The sequence below is a fragment of the Anomaloglossus baeobatrachus genome, chromosome 12, assembly GCF_048569485.1.
Source record: "Anomaloglossus baeobatrachus isolate aAnoBae1 chromosome 12, aAnoBae1.hap1, whole genome shotgun sequence".
In the NCBI taxonomy this organism is placed as follows: domain Eukaryota; kingdom Metazoa; phylum Chordata; class Amphibia; order Anura; family Aromobatidae; genus Anomaloglossus; species Anomaloglossus baeobatrachus.
Window position 1 is genome coordinate 27111353 of NC_134364.1, and position 23191 is coordinate 27134543.

The 23191-nt window shown below is 46.7% G+C and overlaps 1 protein-coding gene across 9 annotated transcripts in view; it reads left to right on the forward strand.

Annotated features, from left to right (window-relative positions):
* Nucleotides 1–23191, forward strand: part of LOC142258359 (ryanodine receptor 3) — an 847167-nt gene that overhangs the window by 639821 nt on the left and 184155 nt on the right. For 6 of the 9 annotated variants that reach the window (XM_075330935.1, XM_075330937.1, XM_075330938.1 and 3 more), the window contains 3 exons: nt 2129–2257; nt 2384–2496; nt 8675–8771. In XM_075330935.1, coding sequence (XP_075187050.1) covers nt 2129–2257; nt 2384–2496; nt 8675–8771 — 339 coding nt within the window. Of the gene's footprint in view, nt 1–2128; nt 2258–2383; nt 2497–8202; nt 8303–8674; nt 8772–23191 lie in introns of all 9 variants that reach the window. The other 3 variants (XM_075330934.1, XM_075330936.1, XM_075330939.1) reach the window with 1 other exon arrangement.

Consider the following 23191-nt stretch of genomic DNA (forward strand, 5'->3'; position numbering starts at 1 on the left):
GTTAGTACCGAGCATGGTGGTGCCCGCTCATCACTAGTTAGTACCGAGCATGGTGGTGCCCGCTCATCACTAGTTACAAGTACCGAGCACCTGAGCATGGTAGTGCTCACTCATCACTAGTTACAAGTACTGAGCACCCGAGCATGGTAGTGCCCGCTCATCACTAGTTAGTACCGAGCATGGTGGTGCCCGCTCATCACTAGTTACAAGTACAGAGCACCCGAGCATGGTAGTGCCCGCTCATCACTAGTTACAAGTACAGAGCACCCGAGCATGGTAGTGCCCGCTCATCACTAGTTACAAGTACAGAGCACCCGAGCATGGTAGTGTCCGCTCATCACTAGTTACAAGTACAGAGCACCCGAGCATGGTAGTGCCCGCTCATCACTAGTTACAAGTACAGAGCACCCGAGCATGGTAGTGTCCGCTCATCACTAGTTACAAGTACAGAGCACCCGAGCATGGTAGTGTCCGCTCATCACTAGTTACAAGTACAGAGCACCCGAGCATGGTAGTGCCCGCTCATCACTAGTTACGAGTACTGAGCACCCGAGCATGGTAGTGTCCGCTCATCACTAGTTACAAGTACAGAGCACCCGAGCATGGTGGTGCCCGCTCATCACTAGTTACAAGTACAGAGCACCCGAGCATGGTAGTGCCCGCTCATCACTAGTTACGAGTACTGAGCACCCGAGCATGGTAGTGTCCGCTCATCACTAGTTACAAGTACAGAGCACCCGAGCATGGTGGTGCCCGCTCATCACTAGTTACAAGTACAGAGCACCCGAGCATGGTAGTGTCCGCTCATCACTAGTTACAAGTACAGAGCACCCGAGCATGGTGGTGCCCGCTCATCACTAGTTACAAGTACAGAGCACCCGAGCATGGTGGTGCCCGCTCATCACTAGTTACAAGTACAGAGCACCCGAGCATGGTGGTGCCCGCTCATCACTAGTTACAAGTACCGAGCACCTGAGCATGGTAGTGCTCACTCATTACTAGTTACAAGTACTGAGCACCCGAGCATGGTAGTGCCCGCTCATCACTAGTTAGTACCGAGCATGGTGGTGCCCGCTCATCACTAGTTACAAGTACTAAAGATCATTTATGAGATGCTAATAAGGGCTGTGACTAGTCGCAAGAGCGTTAGTTCCCTGGCTAGTTGGCCCACTTAGCTTGCAATCAACGTCCCTGTGGGCGTGATAATCTGCTTTACAATGCCCAGCATCAGGTTAACACGATACAAAGTTGTGCATGCGCGCAGCTTTGCACTCATTAGCATTGCCAGGTGTATGCGTCCCAGCTTCTAAGACACTCACTGCCTATGGTTGGAAGTAGCCCGTACGTCCGATCATGCGCACTCCTTAGAAGCCGGGTGTATGTGTCCCAGCGTAGGAGAGGAGTAGTCCACGTGAACGGAAGTACGAGCGACTTCCAATCGTAGGCAGTGAGCGTCTTTGAAGCCGAGACGCATACACTCTGCGTCAAAGGCGCTCAGTGCTAACGGGTATAAAGCCATGCGCATTGGATTCTAGATATGCAACCAGAACGCCTAGCACATAATAACAATATGGTGATTAAGGAATAAGGTGATGCAGGGGTTCTCTCTGGAGGTGGTCAGTCATGCTCAAAGCCCTGCACCGGCTATAACAGTGGATCTACTTGGAGCATTTATTTACTATTTTCATATTTGCTTATTCTCTATAAAGATTGTCATCTATTCTTTGTTTCTCAGCACTTCTTGGCATTGCTGTGTTAGTTGGGCATCGGTCTTTCATCATGTCTGCCAACGTTTATTATAGAGCGCCACTTGAATGAGCGGCAGAGATGATTAAACACTTTGTAATCATTCATTTACATGATTTTTTTCCTCTCACGGCGACTCCATGACCTGTGCCGGGTGCTGTTGGAGTGCTCATCACTTTAGCAGCTCTGATTTTAAATGTCTGTGTTGACACACACCTGGGTCCAATTAATTTGCTGTCCCCCCCCCCCCTCATAATGTACAAATTATCCTTGATTTCCTTCATTTAGAGCTAATTCATGATAGCAAATTTGTAGTTAAGATGGCCTCGTCCCGTCCTCCACATTTTGGCTACTGACCTTGTCTTTATTTTCTCTCTGCCAGTCCGAAGACCCTGCAGTGAAATGGCAGCTGAATCTTTACAAGGATATCCTAAAAAGTGAGGATAGCGATTCTGAACAGACGGTGGAGCGAGTGCAGAAAATCTCAGCCGCCGTCTTCCATCTTGAACAGGTAAAAAGATCCGAGAAAAAACACATGGAAACCTTGCAGTCAATTGCATTAGACTGTCCATAGAGATAAACCCGAATTGAAATTCCACCCATTATTCTCTGTCTGATATTTGCACATGTCCCACAGGTGGAGCAGCCCTTGAGGTCTAAGAAGGCTGTCTGGCACAAGCTGCTATCGAAGCAGAGAAAAAGGGCTGTTGTGGCGTGCTTCCGCATGGCTCCCTTGTACAATCTGCCAAGGTTAGACCCCAGAGATGTGTCCTATTTCTTTCTTTGTTATTACTGTTGAGCCTGAAGCTTACTAGGGGATCTGGGTGTCCTTCTGTGAATGATCTGTGCTACAGAATAACCTGACATGCAGCTCTCCGCTTTGTATCTATGCTATGCGGTGGTAATGTTGCAATTTGCATTTTTACCATGTTGAGAACTTGTTCTTGCCTAAAGCCATGTTATTTCAAAACTAAACAAACTTATAAACACGAGTTCTTATATAATGCAGTTTGTCACAAAATATTGAAGCAAAAAACAAAACAGAATTAATTATTGCCTCCTAACTTTATAGCAGGCTTTTACAGCTGTTTTTGGGCTGAGGTCCACATTGTAGGGTCTGCAGGGTATACTTTAAGGGTTCAAGGTCTACATTGTAGGGTATGTACATTGTAGGGTATACATTAAGGGTCCAAAGTCCACATTGTGGGGTATGTAGAGTTTATCCTAAAGGGTCCGAGGTCCACATTGTGGCGTATACCTTAAGTGCCCGAGGTCCACATTGTAGGGTATACCTTAATGGTCTGAGGTCCAAATTTTAGGGTATGTACTGTATACTTTAAGGGTCCAAAGTCCATATTGTAAGGTATACCTTAAGAGTCCGAGGTCCACATTGTAAGCTATGTAGGGTATACCTTAAGGGTTCGAGGTCCACATTGTAAGCTATGTAGGGTATACCTTAAGGGTTCGAGGTCCACATTGAAAAGTTTACCTTAATAGTCCGAGGTCCACATTGTAGAGTTTACCTTAGTGGTCTGAGGTCCACACTGTAGGGTTTACCTTCAGAGTCCAAGGTCCATATTGTAGGGTATACCTTAAGGATCCCAGGTCCACATTGTAGGGTATACCTTAAGGATCCCAGGTCCACATTGTAGGGTATACCTTAAGGATACCAGGTCCACATTATAGGGTACATTGTAGGGTACACCATAAAGGGAACCAGTCAGGTCCAATATGCACCCAGAACCATGAGCAGTTCTGGGTGCATATTACTAATCCCTGCCTAACCGTCACTGTTTCTGGTAGCATAGATAAAGGGATCTTTAGAAAAGTATTTCTAGAGATCTTATATCGTATGCTAATGAGCGTGGGGACTAGTCCCCTGGGCGTTAGTTCCCTGGCTAGTCGGCTCCATTAGCATGTTAGCATGCCCCTGTGGGCATCCTATCATGCTAATGAATGTGCAGCATCTGAGGATCTTACTCGCCTCTCCGCCACTAACGCTTCCAATGCTGGATTTCGGCTCAGTGTGCATGACCCCGAAGGTCCGGTCATGCACACTATGAAGCCGGGTGTACACGTCACGGCTTCAAACTCATGTAGTGCGCATAATCGGAAGTCCAGGATCATGCGCACTGAGCTGAAGTCCAGGGGTTAGACGAGATGGTGAGGGAGAGTTGAGTGCGATCATCCTCTGACGCTGCAGATTCATTAGCATGTTGGCACACCCACAGGGGCGACTGGCCGGGGAACTAACGCCCAGAGGACTAGTCCCCTTGCTCATTACCATACGGTAAAAGATCTTTAGAAATACTTTTTCTAGAGATCTCTTTTATCTAGGCTAGTGTATACAGGGACGATTAGGCAGGGATTGGCAATATACACCCAGAACTGCTCGCGGTTCTGGCTGCATATTGCACCTGACAGGTTCCCTTTAAGGGTCTGAGGTCCACATTGTAGGGTATACCTTAAGGGTATGTTTTAATGTGCTCTGCATTTTCTTTTCAAATTTTAGCCAGAAAAAAACCTGCAGTTTATGAAAGTGGATGGTGATTTACTAAATGTCATCCACACACAATAGCAATCTGCAGTGAAAATTGGTCCACGGTGCTGATGTGTAGCATTTCGATCTATGTAGCCAATTGTCACTGCAAATTTCAACTTTTGTAATACAAAAAACCCTAATATTTTGCTGCTACAATTGAGGGATGCCACCTAACGTTTCACCTTTAGAAAGCGAGATTCGCCTGTAATGCTAAGCCATAGATGACAATACAGGACAGACAATGTGCAGCATGTCTGCTATTCAATGGCATTGTGGACCATTTCCTATATATTCATATTAAAAGGTCTAACAATGAAAAAATTAGATTTTTCCCTGAAATATATATTTTTATTTAGTATAATTGTTACATGAAATACTATAAGATATGACCTATTGCAAAAACAAATAATATATATGTATACAGTGGTATATAGATGTTTTCACCAATGACAGGTGTACAGGTAATTGCTTGTGATAGGCAGGGAGAGAAAATCCAGTATGTGGCAATGACTAAAGTTTTTCAACACTGCTTTACATGTGTATGTCTGATATATGCATGAAAGGCATAGATGAATCTATGCATAAGTGATGCATGCATCATGTATGCGGATGATGGGAATTCATGCATAAATTTACTTGCACATGCATATAGACTGTAGACATGGATTAATGAGATAAACATGATAGTCTGAGATTATCCTGGCTGTTGTATTACAATATACTATAACCCTATTATGCCTTTCTGTACTGTCAAAGTATTATATAGATTGTGTAGCATAAACGTAAAACTGAAAAATCTGCTAAACTCCAGCAGGCAGTCACTGCAGGGCTTAAAGAGGACCAACCACCAGGATTTTCCTATATAAACTAAAGCCAGTGTTATACTGGCGCTGTCATGCTGATTCAATACATACCTTTAGTTGTGAGATCGGATGTATACTTTCTGAAATATAGGCAAGTAAAGTTTGTGAAATGCACTGTTAAGGCCACGTCTCACTAAGCAACATTGCTAGCAACATCGCTGCTGAGGCACGATTTTTGTGACGCAACAGCGATGTTGCTAGCGATGTTGCTGTGTGTGACATCCAGCAACAACCTGGCCCCTGCTGTGAGGTCGCCGGTTGTTGCTGAATGTCCTGGACCATTTTTTAGTTGTTGCTCTCCAGCTGTGAAGCGCACATCGCTGTGTGTGACAACGAGAGAGCAACAACTGAATGTGCAGGGAGCAGGGAGCCGGCTTCTGCGGACGCTGGTAACCACAGTAAACATCGGGTAACCAAGAAGCCCTTACCTTGGTTACCCGATATTTACCTTCGTTACCAGTGTCCACCGCTCTCACGCTGCCAGTGCCGGCTCCCTGCTCTCTGCACACATAGCCGGAGTACACATCGGGTAATTAACCCAATTTGTACTCTGGCTAGGAGTGCAGGGAGCCAGCGCTAAGCGGTGTGTTCTCACGCTGCCAATGCCGGCTCCCTGCTCCCTGCGCACGTAGCTGGAGTACACATCGGGTAATTAACCCAATGTGTACTCTGGCTAGGAGTGCAGGGAGCCAGCGCTAAGCGGTGTGTTCTCACGCTGTCAGTGCCAGCTCCCTACTCCCTGCACACGTAGTTGGAGTACACATCGGGTAATTAACCCAATGTGTACTCTGGCTAGGAGTGCAGGGAACAGGGAGCCGGCACTGACAGCGTGAGAGCGGCGGATGCTAGTAACTAAGGTAAATATCGGGTAACCAAGAGAAGCGCTTTCCTTGGTTACCCGATATTTACCTTAGTAACCAAGCGCAGCATCGCTTCCACGCGTCGCTGCTGGCTGGGGGCTGGTCACTGGTGAGATCTGCCTGTTTGACAGCTCACCAGCGACCATGTAACGACGCACCAGCGATCCCTGCCAGGTCAGGTCGCTGGTGGGATCGCCGGAGCGTCGCTTAGTGTTGACGGTACCTTTATTTGATGAGAGGTGCTACAGAATATCTAATAGGTGGGTCGGGTTTTGCTAGGTATTCCTGCCCCTGTCCTTCCTCTTCCTTGTCCTTCCTGTCCTTCCTCACCCTGTCTCTGTTATTACATGGGGAAGAAGTACAGGCAGGCAGGCAGGTGCAGAAATAACTAGCAAAACCTGACACACCTATTAGATATTCTGGAGCACCTATCAATCAAATAACAATGCATTTCTGTAACTTTACTTGCCTGTATTTCAGAAAGTATACATCCGATCTCACAACTAAAGGTATGTATGGAATCAGCATGATAGCCCCAGTATAGCACTGGCTTCAGATTATATAAGAAAATCCTTGTGGTCGGTCCTCTTTAATGTGGAGGGGTAATGGAAGCTAGCATTCTTGTAGCCGTGGGCACTATAAGGTTACTTTCCCATCAAGTTTCCTTGGGGAAGGGGGGAACCCACAGATCTTTTTGTAAAAAAAAAAAAAAAAAAGTGTGGATTATCTGCACACTTCATCCCTTGTAATGCTGGAAGTGAAATCTTCTGTAATACCCACAGCATTAATTGACATTATGAAAATTTCAGATATGAGGCACAGGTCAAAATTTCCACTGCAGATTTTGTCTACCACTCGTGAAGGAGATTTTGTGGACTCTTACAGTCCATTTAGATTGCACAATTATCATGAACACTTGTTCACCATAATTGATCAGTATTAGGGCTCATTCAGACATCTGTGCACATTGATCCAAGTATAGACCAGTGTATGGACTGGCCACGGGTCTCTTCATCCAAACTTGGCAGCTACATATATGCCTATGATGCTGACGGGAGACCTGTGGCCAGTCCATACACTGCGGTCTGTGCTTGGACCAATGTGCACAGATGTCTGAATGAGCCCTAAACAGGCTGCCAATCCCTCAACAAACTAACAAAATGATCAATCATTGGATGAAATGATCTTTTGATCTGCAGAAGAGATCATTGTACTCGGAAGCACGTTGTTCTGTGCAAAAAAAAAATATGACCAAATACCCTGCAATAAGTAATTAACAAAATAGTAATAGCATATCAAATAACAAAGGGTACTTTGTACATTTTGGGGGCGTGCCTTCCCCCCTTTTTAGGGTGTAAAGGCCACTTTACACACAGATAAATCTTTGGCAGATCTGTGGTTGCAGTGAAATTGTGGACAATCAGTGGCAGGTTTGTGGCTGTGTACAAATGGAACAATGTGTCCATGATTTCACTGCAACCACAGATCTGCCAAAGATTTATCTCTGTGTGTGAAGTGGCCTTTAGTATTGGTAGATACCTTTCCATAGGCAGGTGTGAAACAGTCAGGTCTGGGTCTTGTTTTGCCCCCGTCTATTTTGAGGCCAGCTGGCACATAGTAAGGTGAACTACTAGAGCTAGAGCCCATCCTGATTAGCTACACCTTGATGGCTTTTACACTTTTTAACATCAAAATACTGTTAACTAAGTACCCTATATAACTAGAAGGGGAGGTTACACATTGGTAATGATCAAAAAGGATTCCCCCCTGGAGGTACGCTTTAGGCTAACATAATTGCATTAGTTGTACAACAAATTAGTTTGGTTTGTGCCAACATGTAATATAATGAGCATGCACCAGTTTAGGTTCTCTCTTGGCAGTGATTTGTAGGGTAATAGACGGTTATAGTTCAGTCTGGCTGCCAGTGCTAAGTAATATGCATGTGCAATACATTTTTACGCATACAATGCACCTACATTATTTATCCTCTGTTTTGTTTACATTGGACGATTCTTATCCTTAATAATTGTAGGATAAGAATCCAGGTTTTAGTCATGTCCAATAATTAGGTTCTTTGTTCTATTTTTTATTTAGTTTTTTTTTGTTTGCTTTATAATGTCATTTAATATTTTGTGAATTTGTCCTTGTGTTGCTGGCGCTTGAATTAAAAAACCTGTATGCTTTTCTTCAGACACAAAATTAACAATTTCTTCCTGAGCTCCTACCAACGTATTTGGCTGGAAAAAGTACATGAGAACTCAGACTATGACAGTCTAATACTCGTGTTAACGGTAATGTAACTTGTGGCTACACCTGTCTTTGTGCACACAAGTACTCCACCCCAGCCATGATGTGATGTTTTCATTGGTTTGTGCAATTTTGCGGAGACATTCTGATTGGTCGGATTTCTAGCGCCCAACATCTCTTGGGAATAGAAGAGGGTCTAAGAACTAAATTTTCCACATATAATAAAATTGATAGTAAGATGTAGTGATGTAGAAGAAAATACAAAAAAAAAATATTTTTGAGCTGAAAGCAGTTCTGACCAATCAGGAGATCCCAAATTGTACAAGAATCCAAACCCTACTAATCATGAGTCACCTGAACATTTATATTTTATGTTCTTTTGTACCCCTCTTGATCCCACTTTCACCCCCTGCCAGGCACCGTTCTATTAACCTCTTCCTCCATGGTTATCTGAAATTTTGGATAGAAACAGAGGAAAATTCCTTTGAGGAGAAACTAATTCAAGATTTGGCTGTAAGTACGGGCTTAGACAGAGTTTGGCTTAAAGCGCAAATTAAATAATTACTACAGCTTACTGATTCTGAAAAGAATTATGGGTGCATCTTACACAGCTTTTAAACAGAGCCTATCCTTAACCATATGTTCTAGTGATGTCTGTCTACCATGACAAATAACCCTAATTAATTGAATTAGGCCTTCTATATCCTACAAGACATTATATTCTGATATTTCTGATGTTCTTTAACTCCTTTTTTGACAATTTCGTTTCTTCTTCGCCTTCTTCCAAGAGGTGTAACTTTTTTATTTTTCATTGACGTAACTGTATAAGGCTCTGTGCGCACTAGTGCGTTTTTCCCGCGGATTTGCCGCGGAAATTTCTTGAGAAATGTCTGCAATCTTTGTGCAGACATTTCCCAGCAAATTCTATGGTAAAAAAAAAAAAGCTGTGTGCACTGGTGCGGATTTTTCTCAAGAAATTTCCTTGAGAAGAATTTCTCGAGAAACTTTCTTGAGAAAATGAACATGTCCATTATTTCCGCAGGTACCCTGCGGATTTCGGCAGTACAGCCTGCAAAATCCGCAGGGAACCACCCGCGGGAAAATCGCGGCTATTCCGCGGCAAATCCGCATGCGGATTTGGTGCGGATTTTTTCCGGAGGTCCGGAAATCTTTCACTCCCAGAAGTTTCTCAAGAAATTTTCTTGAGAAACTTCTCATTTCTAGTGCGCACAGAGCCTAACGGTTTTTTTTTTTGTGGGATGAGTTTAGTTTTAAATGACATTAACTTTACCATATAATGTAATAAAAAAGGGGAAAAAAAATCCTAGTGGTAAAAAAAGTGCAATTACTCCATGTTTTTATAGTGTTCGTTGTATTGTAACAATGACTTGACAGTATTATTCTCCAGCAATACCTAAAAGGAATGTAGGGTTTTGTTTTTTTTAATTATTATTATTTATATATTTATTTAAAGGGGTTTTCCTACTAATCAAGTTATCTTTAAAGTTAATTTTAATTAATAGATCTTGGAATAATAATAATTTCCACAATCGGTTGTGTTTAAAAATAATGTTCCTGTGCGGAGATAATCTTACATATGTGCCTCTGCTATGTGCTGTGTAATGGCTGTGTCTGACTGTACAGGAGCATCTCTGATCATACTACAACTTCTGTGCAGGGGACAATGCAAAAGACTATACAGATAGTACTGTGAAAAGGAAAAAAACTGAAAAAAAAAAGGCGCAATAGGGTCTTTTCCTTCAACAAAACCAGAGTAGAAATAAGCTAAGCACGCTCACCTGTTAAAATTGTGAGAAAGTGTCAATGCCCAAAGCATAAACTAGGCTGCAACAGTCCTCTGAAATATCAAATGTAGACTGGAGGAGCAGAAAGCAGTATCACTGTGCCGCCCGTGACAGGAAAAATACAAAAAAAATATTTTGTTTAATAAAAGTAGTGATTTTATTTCTACGCGTTTCAGGAGTCTGATCAGGAAAGGAATCACTGATGCACATCCTATGGCTCAGACTCCTGAAACGCGTAGAAATAAAATCACTGCTTTTATTATACAAAACATTTTTTTTTTCTATTTTTACTGTCACGGGCAGCGCAGTAATACCTCCTTCTGCTCCTCCAGTCTATATACAGATAGTACAGCATAGGGATCACAGCTGATTCTTCTTGTGAGGTAAAACATTTCCCTGCCTGTTTCTTAGCAATGTTTTACCTAAAAAAAAGAACGATTTGCAATCCCGTACTGTAATGTCTGTATACATTTTTTTGCTTCCTACTTGGAAGGATTTAATTTTTTTTTTTTATAAATCTAACATTTTGATAGGAAGGATACTTACTATTTTTTTATTGTATTTATTTTTTAATGATGAGATGAAATCACTCAAATTTTTACATTTTAAAGAAATGTTTTAGATATTTAGAAAAACATTTTTTAATTTTTTTTTAGATTGTAGTCCTTTTTAGAGAACTTTAAACCTGTGATCATCCGATCGCCTATACTATTGATTGCAATAGTAAAACTGTAACTAAAGCGGGCTTTACACGCTACGACATCGCTAATGCGGAGTCGTTGGGGTCACGGAATTCGTGACGCACATCCGGCCGCATTAGCGATGCCGTTGCGTGTGACATCGATAAGCGATTTTGCATCGTTGCAAAAACGTGCAAAATCGCTAATCGGCGACACGGGGGTCCATTCTCAAATCTCGTTACTGCAGCAGTAACGAGGTTGTTCCTCGTTCCTGCGGCAGCACACATCGCTGCGTGTGACGCCGCAGGAACGAGGAAGCTCCCCTTACCTGCCTCCCGGCCGCTATGCGGAAGGAAGGAAGTGGGCGGGATGTTACGTCCCGCTCATCTCCGCCCCTCCGCTGCTATTGGGCGGCGGTTCAGTGACGTTTCAGTGACGTCGCTGTGACGCCGCACGGACCGCCCCCTTAGAAAGGAGGCGGTTCGCCGGTCACAGCGACGTCGCCGGACAGGTAAGTATGTGTGACGGCTGTGGGCGATGTTGTGCGGCACGGTCAGCGATATGCCCGTGTCGCGCAACAGATGGGTGCGGGTACCCACACTAGCGATATCGGGACCGATATCGCAGTGTGTAAAGTAGCCTTTAGGTTCACTGGTGTACCAGTATGACCCTGGCTGCTGTGATAACCCATCAGGAAGCTGACAGGTGTGAGTAAAGGCCACTTTACACGCAACAACATCGTTAACGAGATGTCGTTGAGGTCACGGAATTTGTGACACACATCCGGCCTCGTTAGCGACGTCGTTGTGTGTGACACGTACGAGCGACCGCTAACCATCAAAAAATACTCACCTAATTGTTGATCGTTGACACGTCGTTCTAATCTCAAATATCTTTGCTTCTTTTGGACGCAGGTTGTTCGTCGTTCCTGAGGCAGCACACATCGCTACGTGTGACACCCCAGAAACGACGAACAACACCATACCTGTGTCCTCCAGCAATGAGGTGGGCGTGTCTTTCATGCGGCTGCTCTCCGCCCCTCCGCTTCTATTAGACGGCTGCCGTGTGATGTCGCTGTGACGCCACACAAACCGCCCCCTTAAAAAGAGGCTGTTCGCCGGCCACAGCGACGTCGCTGGGAAGGTAAGTATGTGTGACAGGTACTAGTGATATTGTGCACCACGGGCAGCGATTTGCCCGTGACGCACAAACGACGGGGGTGGGTGCGATCGGCAGCGACATTACACGCAGCGACATCGCTAGCAAAGTGGCCTTAAGTGTTCCATTTAAACATTTTTGGCAGAGACAGACAGCAGCATTTAAATGGTTAACAACAGTGATCTGTTAGACACAGATATAGGCTACGTAATACAGCCAGCATCTACCGTGTGTGTGTGTGTGTGTGTGTGTGTGGAAGGAGCTCAGCTCCTGAGCCGTCTCCACATATGAGCACCCCCACAATGCTGTACATGTACATCAATTTGCTTTCACTGCTTAAAATAATCTGTATATACTTTAGAACTTCTAGAACTCTCATTAGAGCATGTAGGAATGATTATTTTCATTGCTCATTCTTGAAGGCAATTTTTTTTCCATAGATTGCATGATAAGGTGCCCGTCCATTTTATCTGGATTTGTGGAACGTGTAGCTTTATTACACATTATTGTAAAAAAAAAAGTCTATGTTAGACTGAAATACATATTGAACAGTGATAAATAAAGACCAACGTTTCCATAAGTCATAAGTGGCATAAAAGTATAATTGTTAGGTAGGATAGATTAAAAAAATACCATGCAAGTCATTATTAATGGATTAAGAATTTTAACTCGTGGTCCTGATAGTCCAGTCGGCTTCTATCTATTGGCAGTCATTGACTAATATTACTATTTTGTGTTATTGGGCACTGCCTGTTAAGCCGCTTCAAAACTAACCACTACTCCGGGTGTAGTTGTTTCTACTACAGTAATGATCAGGCAGATTGCGCTCTACCTAATCATAGCGAGAACAGTACAGCCGCACTCAGAAGGAAGTGAGCGCCATTCATGGAGACAATGCTGGAGGCCAAAGTGGTGAGTTGGAAGTCCTTTCACTGCCTTAAATATCCAGGACTGATTATTTGGGGAGACACGGTGGCTCAGTGGTTAGCACTGTATGGTGGCTCAGTGGTTAGCACTGCAGTCTTCCAGCGCTGGGGTCCTGGGTTCAAATCCCACCAAGGACAACATCTACAAAGAGTTTGTTTGTTCTCCCCGTGTTTGTGTTCATTTACTCCGGGGTCTCTGTCTTCCTCCCACACTCCAGAGACATACTGATAAGGAGTTTAGATTGTGAGCCCCGATAGGGACAGGGATGAATTATCTGTATGTAAAACCCTGCGATTATGTTGCCAATATAAAAATAAAGATTATTATTATTTTAATTGGAACAAGTTAGTTTGATCTGTGGATAAGATGGTGTAGATAAGGAGAAACTGAGCAAAATAATATGAAGGTTTGTTGGAAAAAAAATTGAAGATAACTTGTATTTTCATTGAAATCCATGGCATTGGTATACGAGTCCAGTGGGCAGTCCTATGTCTGCAAGCATAGTCATACAGGGAAGACTGTCAGTCACCTATTAGGACCGCCCACTGGACTCATATGTATACAGTCATACAGAGAAGACTGTCAGTCACTAGTAGGACTGCCCACTAGACTCATATGGATACAGTTATACAGTGAAGACTGTCAATGACTGATTAGGACCAACCACTGGACTCCTATGCACATAGTCATACAGGGAAGACTGTCAGTTACTGATTAGGACCGCCCACTGGACTCATATGCATACAGTCATACACGGAAGATGGTCAGTCACTGATTAGGACCGCCCACTGGATTCATATGCATACAGTCATACAGGGAAGACTGTTAGTCACTGATTAGGACCGCCCACTGGATTCATATGCATACAGTCATACAGGGAAGACTGTTAGTCACTGATTAGGACCGCCCACTGGATTCATATGCATACAGTCATACAGGGAAGACTGTTAGTCACTGATTAGGACCGCCCACTGGACTCATATGCATACAGTTATACAGGGAATAGTGATGAGCGAGTACTAAAAAGCTCGGGTGCTCGAAGCTCGGGCCGAGCCTCCCAAGATACTCGTGTACTCGGCCCGAGCACCGAGCTCAATGTTATCCTATGGGAGACCCGAGTATTTTTGTGAAATGACCCCCCGGCAGCATGGAGAAACCCTAAAAATGTCACAAAAGTCTCAGAAGAGTGCTCAAATGACATGGCATCAGCATGGGGAAGACCCCTTGAAGCATTTATCACTCAAAAGTCACAGATGTGAACAATTTTGTCCGAGTTTTACGCCATTTTTACGGACTCACCAGAAAACCTTCCAAAATGACACCAAAATGAATTTTCATGGCGGAAATGTTAAGGGCACATACCCAATAGTGAGATAGAGCTGGTGTATGTTACTTTTTGAGATTAATACATGAAAGATTTTACATGAAAACCTTGTGTGGCACTCCGATGTCCAAAACGCACGTTTTGTGCTTTTTACTAGCGATGTCGGTCATTTTTTTTTTTTATTCTATCTCCCTCAGTCCGTCGGTCTCTCTCTGTCTTGTCTGTCCCCCTCTCACAGTCTGTCGGTCAGTTCCCCCCCCTCTCTCTTACTTACCGTTCCCCGATCACTGCCGCGGCGCTGCACAGCTGTTCAAACTCCGGTGGCTTTTCCTCTTTTGAAAAAGCCGGCCGCTCATTAATCAATCTCCTATTCCCTGCTGTCCTGCTTTTCGGCGCCTATGATTGGTTGCAGTGAGACACGCTCCCACACTGAGTGACAGCTGTCTCACTGCACCCAATCACAGCAGCCGGTGTGTGTATACTGTGCAGTGAAATAAATAATTAAATAATTAAAAAAAACGGCATGCGGTCCCCCCAATTTTAATACCAGCCAGATAAAGCCATACGGCTGAAGGCTGGTATTCTCAGGATGGGGAGCTCCACGTTATGGGGAGCCCCCCACCCTAACAATATCAGTCAGCAGCCGCCCAGAATTGCCGCATACATTAGATGCGACAGTTCTGGGGCTGTACCCTGCTCTTCCCGATTTACCCTGGTGCGTTGGCAAATCGGGGTAATAAGGAGTTAATGGCAGCCCATAGCTGCCACTAAATCCTAGATTAATCATGTCAGGCGTCTCCCCGAGATTCCTTCCATGATTAATCTGTAAATTACAGTTAAAAAACACACACACCCGAAAAATCCTTTATTAGAAATAAAAAACACTAACAAAGTCCCTCATTACCAATTTATTAACCCCGACAAACCCTCCATGTCCGGCGTACTCCACAGTCCTCCAGCGTCGCGTCCAGCTCTGCTGCATGGAAGTGACAGGAGCTGCAGAAGACACCGCCGCTCCGGTCACCTCCACGCAGCTAATGAGATGAGTATAGCGATCAGCTGAGCTGTCACTGAGGTTACCTGGATCTAGCGGTGGATGCAGCGGTGGCCGCGGGTAACCTCAGTGACAGCTCAGCTGATCGCTATACTCACCGCCGCTCCAGTCAGCTCCATGCACCAACTGAGGTGAGTAGAGCGATCAGCTGCTGTCACTGAGGTTAATCGCGGCACCGCTGGATCCAGCGGTGGCCGGGAGTTACCTGACTGACAGCAGCTGATCGCGCTATTCCCTTCATTAGCTGCGTGGAGGTGACCGGCGGCTTTTACTATTTTGAAAAAGCCGGCCGCTCATTAAACAATCTCCTATTCCCTGCTTTCCCCGCCCACCGGTGCCTATGATTGGTTGCAGTGAGACACGCCCCCACGCTGAGTGACAGGTGTCACACTGCACCCAATCACAGCAGCCGGTGGGCGTGTCTATACTGTGCAGTAAAATAAATTAATAAATAATTAAAAAAAAACGGCGTGCGGTCCCCCCCCATTTTAATGCCAGCCAGATAAAGCCATACGGCTGAAGGCTGGTATTCTCAGGATGGGGAGCTCCACGTTATGGGGAGCCCCCCAGCCTAACAATATCAGTCAGCAGCCGCCCAGAATTGCCGCATACATTATATGCGACAGTTCTGGGGCTGTACCCGGCTCTTCCCGATTTGCCCTGGTGCTTTGGCAAATCGGGGTAATAAGGAGTTAATGGCAGCCCATAGCTGCCACTAAATCCTAGATTAATCATGTCAGGCGTCTATGAGACACCCTCCATGATTAATCTGTAAGTTACAGTAAATAAACACACACACCCGAAAAATCCTTTATTAGAAATAAAAAACACACACACATTCCCTGGTTCACCACTTTAATCAGCCCCAAAAAGCCCTCCATGTCCGGCGTCATCCAGGATGTTCCAGCGTCGCATCCTGCGCTGCTGCATAGAGGTGACCGGAGCTGCAGAAGACACCGCCGCTCCGGTCACTTCCACGCAGCAAATGAGGTGAGTAGCGCGATCAGCTGAGCTGTCACTGAGGTTACCCGCCGTCACTGGATCCAGTGACAGCGGGTAACCTCAGTGACAGCTCAGCTGATCGCACGGCTGTCTTCATTAGCTGCGTGGAGGTGACCGGAGCGGCGGTGTCTTCTGCAGCTCCTGTCACTTCCATGCAGCAGAGCTGGACGCGACGCCGGAGTCCGTGGAGTACGCCGGACATGGAGGGTTTGTCGGGGTTAATAAATTGGTAATGAGGGACTTTGTTAGTGTTTTTTATTTCTAATAAAGGATTTTTCGGGTGTGTGTGTTTTTTAACTGTAATTTACAGATTAATCATGGAAGGAATCTCGGGGAGACGCCTGACATGATTAATCTAGGATTTAGTGGCAGCTATGGGCTGCCATTAACTCCTTATTACCCCGATTTGCCAACGCACCAGGGTAAATCGGGAAGAGCCGGGTACAGTCCCAGAACTGTCGCATATAATGTATGCGGCAATTCTGGGCAGCTGTTGGCTGATATTGTTAGGGTGGGGGGCTCCCCATAACGTGGAGCTCCCCATCCTGAGAATACCAGCCTTCAGCCGTATGGCTTTATCTGGCTGGTTTTAAAAATGGGGGGAACCGCACGCCGTTTTTTTTTAATTATTTAATAAATAATTAAAATTAATAATTAAAATTAATAAATAATTAAAAAAAACGGCGTGCGGTTCCCCCCATTTTTAAAACCAGCCAGATAAAGCCATACGGCTGAAGGCTGGTATTCTCAGGATGGGGAGCTCCACGTTATGGGGAGCCCCCCACCCTAACAATATCAGCCAACAGCCGCCCAGAATTGCCGCATACATTATATGCGACAGTTCTGGGACTGTACCCGGCTCTTCCCGATTTGCCCTGGTGCGTTGGCAAATCGGGGTAATAAGGAGTTATTGGCAGCCCATAGCTGCCAATAAGTCCTAGATTAATCATGTCAGGCGTCTATGAGACACCCTCCATGATTAATCTGTAAGTTACAGTAAATAAACACACACACACCAGAAAAAATCCTTTATTAGAAATAAAAACACACACATATACCCTGGTTCACCACTTTAATCAGCCCGAAAAAGCCCTCCTTGTCCGGCGTAATCCAGGATGATCCAGCGTCGCATCCAGCGCTGCTGCATGGAGGTGACCGGAGCCGCAGCACACACAGCCGCTCCGGTCACCTCCACACAGCAAATGAACACAGCCGCGCGATCAGCTGCTGTCACTGAGGTTACCCGCGGCCACCGGTGGATGCAGCGGTGACAGCGGGTAACCTCAGTGACAGCAGCTGATCGCGCGGCTGTGTTCATTTGCTGTGTGGAGGTGACCGGAGCGGCGGTGTCTGCTGCAGCTCCGGTCACCTCCATGCAGCAGCGCTGGATGCGACGCTGGATCATCCTGGATTACGCCGGACAAGGAGGGCTTTTTCGGGCTGATTAAAGTGGTGAACCAGGGTATATGTGTGTGTTTTTTATTTCTAATAAAGGATTTTTTCTGGTGTGTGTGTGTTTATTTACTGTAACTTACAGATTAATCATGGAGGGTGTCTCATAGACGCCTGACATGATTAATCTAGGACTTATTGGCAGCTATGGGCTTCCAATAACTCCTTATTACCCCGATTTGCCAACGCACCAGGGTAAATCGGGAAGAGCCGGGTACAGCCCCAGAATTGTCGCATATAATGTATGCGGCAATTCTGGCCAGCTGCTGACTGATATTGTTAGGGTGGGGGGCTCCCCATAACGTGGAGCTCCCCATCCTGAGAATACCAGCCTTCAGCTGTATGGCTTTATCTGGCTGGTATTAAAATTGGGGGGAACCGCACGCCGTTTTTTTAATTATTTATTTATTTTACTGCACAGTATAGACACGCCCACCGGCTGCTGTGATTGGGTGCAGTGTGACACCTGTCACTCAGCGTGGGGGCGTGTCTCACTGCAACCAATCATAGGCGCCTGTGGGCGTGGAAAGCAGGGAATATGAGATGGCTGTGTACAGAGCACAGCGCGCCGGCCGGTATAAAGGCTCGGTCACGCTGTGCAGGCCGGCCAATCACTGCAATTCCACAACTAACAGGGCTGTGGCATTGCAGTGGTCTGCCAGCCAATCCCTGCATGAGGGCTGGCTCTCAAAAGAGCGCCAACATGCAGGGATGAAGACCACGAGTAAAGCACGAGTATTGCAAAATTACTCGGTACCCGCCGAGCAGCCCGAGTACAGTGATACTCGTGCGAGTACCGAGTAGTTACAAGCATGCTCGCTCATCACTAACAGGGAACACTGTTAGTCACTGATTAGGACCGCCCACTGGACTCATATGCATACAGTCATACACGGAAGATGGTCAGTTACTGATTAGGACTGACCACTGGACTCATATGCATACAGTCATACAGGGAAGACTGTTAGTCACTGATTAGGACCGCCCACTGGATTCATATGCATACAGTTATACAGGGAAGACTGTTAGTCACTGATTAGGACCGCCCACTGGACTCATATGCATACAGTCATACACGGAAGATGGTCAGTTACTGATTAGGACTGACCACTGGACTCATATGCATACAGTCATACAGGGAAGACTGTTAGTCACTGATTAGGACCGCCCACTGGATTCATATGCATACAGTCATACAAGGAAAACTGTTAGTCACTGAATAGGACCACCCACTGGACTCATATGCATACAGTCATACAGGGAAGATGGTCAGTCACTGATTAGGACTGACCACTGGCCTCATATGCAGACAGTCATACAGGCAAGACTGTCAGTCACTGATTAGGACCGCCCACTGGACTCATCTAAATGCAGTTATACATGGAAGACTGTCAGTCACTAGCAGGACAGTCCACTGGCCTCATATGCACAGTCATACAGGGAAGACTGTTACTCACTGATTTTGACTACTCATTGGACATACAAACATGAGGGATTTCAATGAATAAAATGCAAGTTTAATTATACATTTCCATCAAAAACATATATCATTCTACTCAGCTCCTCCGGCTCTATAACATACTGCCTAAAGGTTCCCTTTAAACTCTTTACTAGGGTTATTGGCGTTGACCCCTTGTATACGCTACCCCATGGGGGATGCCGGTCATTATACGCTGACTTCTTTAGTGGAGCAAGCAGCTCATCAGGGGTATTGGTACTGACTCCATCATGCATACTGCTATAACCCCTTCATATTCATAGACGACCAAAGAGAACAGATTTTGAATGAAGCTAAAATGTATTCAAGGAAATGAATGTAAATTGCTCATTTCCTTGCGGCAGTAATGCTAATGTCTCTGTCCTTACTAATAGGCTGATATAATAATCCTGGCAGTGACCGTACGTGTGATTTATATCACACAACATTCTTGCACAAGGCCTGACTTAATGATTGTGCTGCCTTCTGAATTATTACACTAATTTGGACCATCACATTTTAGTTTGGAATAATGTAATTAGATGCTCGGTAATATATTACATTAATGCCGTCATGCACAGAAAAAAGACTAAATGGTGAAGTCATCTAGGTGAACAACGTGCATGAACGTACATAGTTTATATGGCTGACCCCTATTGTTCTTTTTTATGTAGATAGATGGTGCTCTTCTATGGCAATGCAGAAATGACTACAGTTATACAAGCTATGTACCATATTAGTAACTACAAAGCTTCACTACGTTTTATAATGAAATTATGCTGTAATGTATACAAAGTAAAAATAAATATTTTATCTGTAAAAATAATAACTATATATTGCTTTTCATGTATATACACGCTTCCACAGAGGCTTAGACTGGCCCACAGGGGAACCGATGAAACACCCGGTGGGCCCATGTGCAGGAAGGTTGATCTCACTCCATTGCATGAGCACTACATCTATCACGGTTGGTCAGGCCTTCACTAAGCCTCTTCCGTGACGGATGGGGGACTATAATGCATCCATGTCACTCTACAGCTCAATCTCACAATCATCCGTCACTAAAGGGGCTTTACACGCAGCGACATCGCTAGCAATGTCGCTGGTGAAAGCACCCGCCCCCGTCGGTTGTGCGTCACGGGCAAATCGCTGCCCATGGTGCGCAACATCGCTAGGCCCCGTCACACATGCTTACCTTCCTAGCAACGTAGCTGTGACCGGCGAACCGCCTCCTTTCTAAGGGGGCGGTTTGTGCAGCGTCACAGCGACCTCACACGGCAGCCGTCCAATAGAAGCGGAGGGGCGGAGAGCAGCCAAAGGTGCCGGAGGACGCAGGTGTTTTTTGTCGTTCCTGCGGTGTTACACATAGCGATGTGTGCTGCCTCAGGAATGATGAACAACCTGCGTCCTGCAACAGCAACGATATTTGGGATTTGAACGACGTGTCAACGATCAACGATTAGGTAGGTAATTTTGATCGTTAACGGTCGTTCATGCGTTTCACACACAACAACGTCGCTAACGAGGTCAGATGTGCGTCACGAATTCCGTAACCCCAGCGACATCTCGTTAGTTATGTTGTTGCGTGTAAAGCCCCGTTTAGGCTACAGATTGATCACAGAATGTACTCCCAACCAGTCCAAACACCCAAAGTGCTGAATGCTGCCACCACTTACCAAAAGGGTGGTAAGTTCCAATGTGAAAGACACTATGTACTCCCTGCCTGTAGACCATGCACAGGTCCCCTGCACAAACTACCACTTAGTCTTGACAGAGACACTTAGGCTATGTGCGCACTAGACCGTTTTACCCGCGGATTTCCCGTGGAGATTTCTTGAGAAAGATTAGAAATCTTTCTGCAGACATTTCCCAGCAAAATCTATGTGTTAAAAAATTAGCTGTGCGCACACTGTGGATTTTTCTCAAGAAAATTTCTTGAGAAAATTTTCTCAAGAAACTTTCTTGAGAAAATGAGCATGTTCATTATTACCTGCGGAATACCCCCGGAATTTCTATACTTGCATGTGTCAGGAACAACCTGCGGAAAATCCGCTGTGAAATCGCGGTAAAATCGCGGCTAATCCGCGGTAAAAAAACGCATGCGTTTTTACCACGGATTTGGTGCGTTTTTTTCCCGCAGGTGCGGGAATCTTCAACTCCCAGAATGTCTCTCAAGAAAGTTTCTTGAGAAAAAGGACATTTCTAGTGCGCACATAGCCTTAAGGGGTTATTCCCATCTCCAAGATCCTATCCCAATATGTAGAAAGAAGGGCAGTGAGCCCCATAGGGGTGAGCAGGCCCATGACGATCGGGAGGGTGCATGGTAGTAAGGAGTTAAAAGGTTTTGGTTGGGGATGAGGGAGATAGATGGGGGCATGGGATTGGTGGTTGGTACTGGAGGGGGGATTGGTGGAGAGCAAGGAAGGGGTGGGGGCGTAGTTTGAGGTATAAAGAGAATGTAAAGTGTGCTACCTCCCCTTTCGTCGCTTGAACTTTGTGCCCCAGGACGTTTGTGCTGCAGCCCACTGCGATGGCTGACCTGGCTGCTTTAATGGACTTAGTGCGTGGGGCTGCTGAGGTCCTGGGTGCTGACGTACTACGGGATCAGCTGGCGGCGGTTTGCGGTGCTGGAGCGGTGATTCCTGCTGCTCCTGCGCCCGGGCCTGTTCTACGTGCTCGGCGGTCACGGCCGCCGGTGCGCTACTCCCCCAGTGGAGGGGGGAGAAGGAGACCAAGGAGCCCCTTCGGGGACCCTCCGGCATGAGGGAGCCCCGCGTCTGCTGTGGTGGAGCTGCCGGCTGCCGGGAGGAATCCTCGCCGGAGATCCCGCGGGTCGGAGGTGGGCGGAGCTTCGGCGAGGCCTACTTCCGGTCCGCGGCCTGCAAGGTCCCGGAGCGGAGTAGCGGCAACCCCCGGTGATGTGCGGGCCGGGGGTGGAGCCCAGCGTATCGGATTGGCGGTGGAGACTCCCTGCAGACGGCAGGGGAGCGACTCAGGACGGATAGTGGAGGTGGAGTGCGGCGGCGGGCAGAGACGAGCGGGAGAAGAGTGCGGCGGCCCGGCGGGCATGGTGCGGTCCCGGATTACGGTCCCCTCCGGCGAGGATCGTGCTGGGGGGGGTTCCCGGCGTTTATCAGAGGCGGGACGGCAATCCCGCAGTCGGCAGGGAGGGAGCCCAATGAGCAGGGAGGACGCAGCAGCGGCGCAGCAAGGATACCGGAGGCCAGCAGGGATGGACGGCGGTACGGCGCCACGTCGTGCCAAGAGACTGAGGTCCAGCAGGAGGCGTCCGGAGGAGTGCGGTGCGGTGACCGTGGGGGTCGACGGCCGCCAGGTGCGGGCTGTCCCCTCGCTGGTCCCCCCTGTGGCCGGCAGCGGCAGTTCGGACTCCGGAGGGGATGAAGAGTCGATGGCAGCGACAGGCCGGACGGAGCGACAGCAGGATGATCGGGGCACGGCTGTGCCAACGTCGGTGCAACGGCAGCCTGGTGAGCGAGCGACAGAAATGTTTAATGCTGTGGGTAGTGCGGGCGGGGGAGGGGGTTCCTCCGCGGGAAGTGTTGCGCAAGGGGCGAGTGCGGTCGGTCAATCTGGTCTTCCGGGCCCGGAGTTTTGGGGGCAGCTTTTGGGGGTGTTGCAGGGGTTGTCGGCGGAACGGGGTAGTCGGATTGGGCCTGGGGCTCCAGTGGGGGCGTGGGTGGCCCCCTCGGAGGTAGTGCAGACAGAGGCGCTGGGGCGTGAGGTTGCGGCGCGGGACACTACCGCGGCGGTAGATGCGGGACAGGCGGCCGGTGGGGTGGCTGCCGTGGGTGCGAGTAAAGAGGCGGAAAAGGAAAAAGAGAGAGGATGAGGTTGTGCGGTTGGATGATAGGGCGCGGAGTGAAATTTATGTGTGTTTTGAAGGTCAGTTGGGGGATCATTTAAAAAAGGAAGTGAGGGACAAGATTTGGAAAGGGGAGTATGTGGAAATTTTTTCCCTGCTTCCCCTGGAGAAGTTTAATTTGGATAAGGTGAAGCCCAGTGATACAAAAAAGGAGAAGGAGGATGAGGAAAA